This window comes from Olea europaea, unplaced genomic scaffold, assembly GCF_002742605.1.
Source record: "Olea europaea var. sylvestris unplaced genomic scaffold, O_europaea_v1 scaffold1119, whole genome shotgun sequence".
Lineage (NCBI taxonomy): Eukaryota > Viridiplantae > Streptophyta > Magnoliopsida > Lamiales > Oleaceae > Olea > Olea europaea.
Genome location: NW_019228562.1, coordinates 156251 through 160181, shown reverse-complemented (window position 1 = coordinate 160181; position 3931 = coordinate 156251). Strand labels below are relative to the sequence as shown.

Sequence of the window (3931 nt, the reverse complement as noted above, 5' to 3'; positions counted from 1 at the left end):
TTAGTGGACATTCTGAATAACTAATTGTTTAACTAACATGCAGTCGTAAATTATTTAATTTACTTATTTTTAAACTATAATTTACTTCTTATAATATGTAATTATTAATCAAGAATTAAGTTTGGTATTTTACTAAATTCGATGTGTATGCAACTAATTATTGAATACCTTAATATTTTTTGAACTATTTTCATGTAGTATTTAAAGGGAATTTACATGAAATAAATCCGTTCGGAATTACATAAATATTTATGGACAAAATTAAATTATAAATCATGATAAATCTTTGAGGTTTTGATCCTTGCTAATGTTAGGTTCTTATTTTCTTTTGATTAATTTTTAGTTAAGCTACTGGATTTGGGAGAAAATTCCCTGCACAAAATTTTCTTTCAACAAGTTTCTGTATGGAATAAGTTGGATCATCCTAACATTGCCAAGGTAACTAGAAACCTCCTTTCTTCATGCATTTTTGCCTTTTAATTTCTTAATTATAATTCATAAACGAATATAGATTGTTCGATAAAGTGGATGGTACATTATTTGTTCATTATATCGTCCACCGTTTAGTAACGCATTCCAAGTACACGCTTTGGACTGGTGCTCTCCTTTTAGAAAGTTAAGAAATTTTTTATTAGTTTGATTAAGTCACCCACTAACTTTTACATGTTTCTTTTTTCTCAAGTTAATTGGTGCAAAAAAGGCATTGCTGAAGTAAAAATGGAACCTGATGGTGGCAAAATTGACAAGCCACAAAATATTTGTTGCATTGTGGTAGAATATCTTATGGGAGGTACTCTAAAGTCTTATCTCATACGAAACCGAATAAAGAAGCTACCATTGAAAGTGGTTGTCGGACTTGCACTTGACATAGCTAGAGGGTATATATCTATTCATTTCATTTTAAGAACAAATTTATGATAATAGCTAGGCGAAAAAATGATTTTTCACTTCTTCATAGATCAAAGTGATTAAAAAGAAAAAAAAGTAGCTAATTTTTACCTTTCCCCCCTCTTATAGGTTGAGTTATATGCATTCATTAAAGGTTGTTCACAGAAACGTGAAAACAGAAAATATGCTTCTTGATAAAGAAGGAAGAGTCAAAATAACTGATTTTGGTGTCTCAAGAGTAGAAGCTGCAAATCTTGCTGAGATGACTGGACAAACTGGGACACTTGGTTATATGGCACCAGAGGTATTTTTTTTTTTTTTAAAATCAAATCTTTTATTTTAATAATACGAGTTAAGTTTGTTTGGGTAAGCTTGAAAGCATATTTATTTATAGTTAGTGATAAAAATTTTTGTACATCCTTTTCAGGTCTTAATTGGCAATCCATACGATCAGAAATGCGACGTGTACAGTTTTGGGATCTGTCTATGGGAAATTTATTGTTGTTCCATGCCATTTCCCAACATTGCTTCAATTGAAGAAACCTCACTGGTTGTTTACAAGGTAGTTTCTGCAGTTTGTTAATTTATGTCTGTATAGCAATACACAGTGAAATGTTTTAGTTAACTCTTAAACGTTTTGCATTCAGAGTTTGAGGCCGGAAATACCCAAGTGCTGCCCCATTTCTGTTGCTGACGTGATGAAAAAATGTTGGGATACGGACCCCAAAAGAAGACCCAAGATGGAAGAGGTAGTTCAAATGTTAGAAGCCATTGACATTTCAAATGGTGGCGGTATGGTACAAGACGACGTTGAACCTCGGGGGTGCTTTAGCTTATTCAAGAAACGAAGATGATAACAAACACAAAGTTGAAAAATCAATGTTATACCATTACTCTACTTTGTCTTCTTGTAAAATTACCCCATAAACCTTCGGGTCCTCATCCAATAATTCAACAGTTTATTTATTTATTTTTTTCCTTGAAAAGTTGTTATCAGAACTTTAAATTCAAAATAAATCATCAACTTAAAAGATGTCACAACATTCTAAGTATCATACACAAATTAAAGCATATACCAGGGGAAAAAAAAAATCTGAATGCATTATATTAGAATGCAGGGTATGGTAGATAAATTATACGTTAAAATGGTGCAATATTTTCCCATCCATCACACAACAAGACTCGTCGAAAAAAGTACAAATAACATTAAACCATGCAACCATAAATACAAGTTTCCTACCTTTCGAATTCAGGAAAAAATAAATCTGTTTAGTTTGAGTTGAAGTACTAATTATTACATAATTTCATAATTCTTTCTCATGTAGCGAGGATATATTTATTTTAAATATAAAATTTAATTTATTTTAAAATAATTGAAAATAATATTTGGCTCTGCTTAATTTGAGACGAGGATCGAACACTATAGCTAAAAAAGAATTGGTATGATGAAAAATGTTTTTAAAGGTGTTTTTCATCACAACACATACTTGGATAACGGAAAATTTTCATCCCTGCATTGTAGGAAGACTAAAGAAATATTTAATAATGTTGGTAAAATCAAATTTAGATTGAGGAAATGTGATATAAATTGCATAGAAGACGAAATTATTATAAATAAATTAAATATATTCCAATTATCATTAGTTAAAATATCTTCAATTAAAAATGAACACAAAAGTAGTTATCTTATTTCTATAATGAATCAAAGTTCTAAGACTATTATAATTCTGCTCAAAATAAACTTGAATAAAATGAAAAAGAATTCCAATAATACTATCTTAGAGGGTATCATGTGGAAAATTTAAGTGAAAGAGGTGTTTATTCCCCCATAATCCCTTTTCTTTTTTGACAACTTCGATTTCATAATGCAGTCAAAGTTTGAGATCAGCCCTAAATCCAACAACAATGCAAGCCACGGAAAAGAAAACTGCTGTCAACGTGCAATGATAAAACATTTTAAAATTGGTACTAGGAATAAAGATGCCGTGTAGAATAGTGATTATCCTGCAGGCTAGTTGCAACATCTAATTCGCAAAAAGAACACGAAGGAAAAACGCCCAAGAGACAGAGAGAATTATCTGAAATTCAACTTAACTTTATTACAACGCAGAATACGAAAGTTAACCTACAAGTCGGGTCAAATAGCTGACAAACTACGAAATTATGAAAATTTACCAAAAATGGCAAAGTCCCCGAAAATTCCACCAAAATAAAATATGGAATAAAAGAACTCGCTAAAAATTTGGCAAAAATCGGATTCGAAATCAACTAGAAAAAGAAAACGAAACATTATCATAAATGGAAAAAATAACTAAAAATTGAAATTCGAAGGGGGAAAACAGCGGATTTTGGCCTCGAAATTGATGCCAACCGAGCATAGCTGGGTGACCATGATGTGTGCGTTGACAAGAGCTTTTCGAATTGGAGTCATAATGGCGATTCTGATAATCGTAACCAAAGTTATGACCAAATTATCAAAAAAATGTCAAAATTGCCTCCAATTAAGGAAGGTATTGCAATCACCTTCCATCTTTGCGCCGATCCATCATCTCATGGTATCTCAACGTCATCAACGTGCTATCTGACATCTCCGCTTCACTTGATTTGAAACTTCTTGCATCAAATATACTCGTAAATAGCAATTAAAAGGAGGCACAAAATGACAATAGATAATGTGAATCTTGGACATTAAAAGAATTCCTCCTTAAATGATCAGATTAAGCATCTCAACCATGTTGTGCCAACAATATGTCCTAAAAGGACATCAGCATGAAAACTAAACAAATGTGTTTTTCTTCCGTCTCTTGGTGTGTGCTGCCATAAGCATTGGATGCTCCGATTCAGATCAAGTTTCTTCATACTTCCCCCACAAAGGTTCCATCAATGGCTGCCAAATGAAAGCAAAAGCTAAACCCAAATAAACAGGTAGTTTCCCTTTCTTCCCCTTTCCTTGCGTTTTTATTTGTTTTTTCCAATTTTTCTAATCTTGAATGTACCTTTAAGTGATATTGGATTCACATAAAGATAGATTTCTTTCTACTTT

The 3931-nt window shown here is 31.8% G+C and overlaps 1 protein-coding gene across 1 annotated transcript; it reads left to right on the top strand.

Moving 5' to 3' along the window:
- Positions 1–689: 689 nt before the first annotated feature.
- Positions 690–1803, top strand: LOC111373341 (serine/threonine-protein kinase HT1-like). The gene is made up of 4 exons (XM_022995856.1): positions 690–878; positions 1018–1192; positions 1316–1450; positions 1536–1803. Exons 1-4 carry the CDS (start codon positions 718–720, stop codon positions 1740–1742), a joined length of 678 nt encoding a protein of 225 aa, XP_022851624.1. The 5' UTR covers positions 690–717; the 3' UTR covers positions 1743–1803.
- The last annotated feature ends 2128 nt before the right edge of the window (positions 1804–3931 follow it).

What these genes read in the sequence shown, in the direction of transcription:
- LOC111373341 (XM_022995856.1), top strand. Translation starts at nt 718, where the DNA reads ATGGAACCTGATGGTGGCAAAATTGACAAGCCACAAAATATTTGTTGC. An exon ending in TTGGTTATATGGCACCAGAG is followed by an intron (nt 1,193 to 1,315) that starts GTATTTTTTTTT and finishes CATCCTTTTCAG; the next exon opens with GTCTTAATTGGCAATCCATA. An exon ending in CCTCACTGGTTGTTTACAAG is followed by an intron (nt 1,451 to 1,535) that starts GTAGTTTCTGCA and finishes TTTTGCATTCAG; the next exon opens with AGTTTGAGGCCGGAAATACC.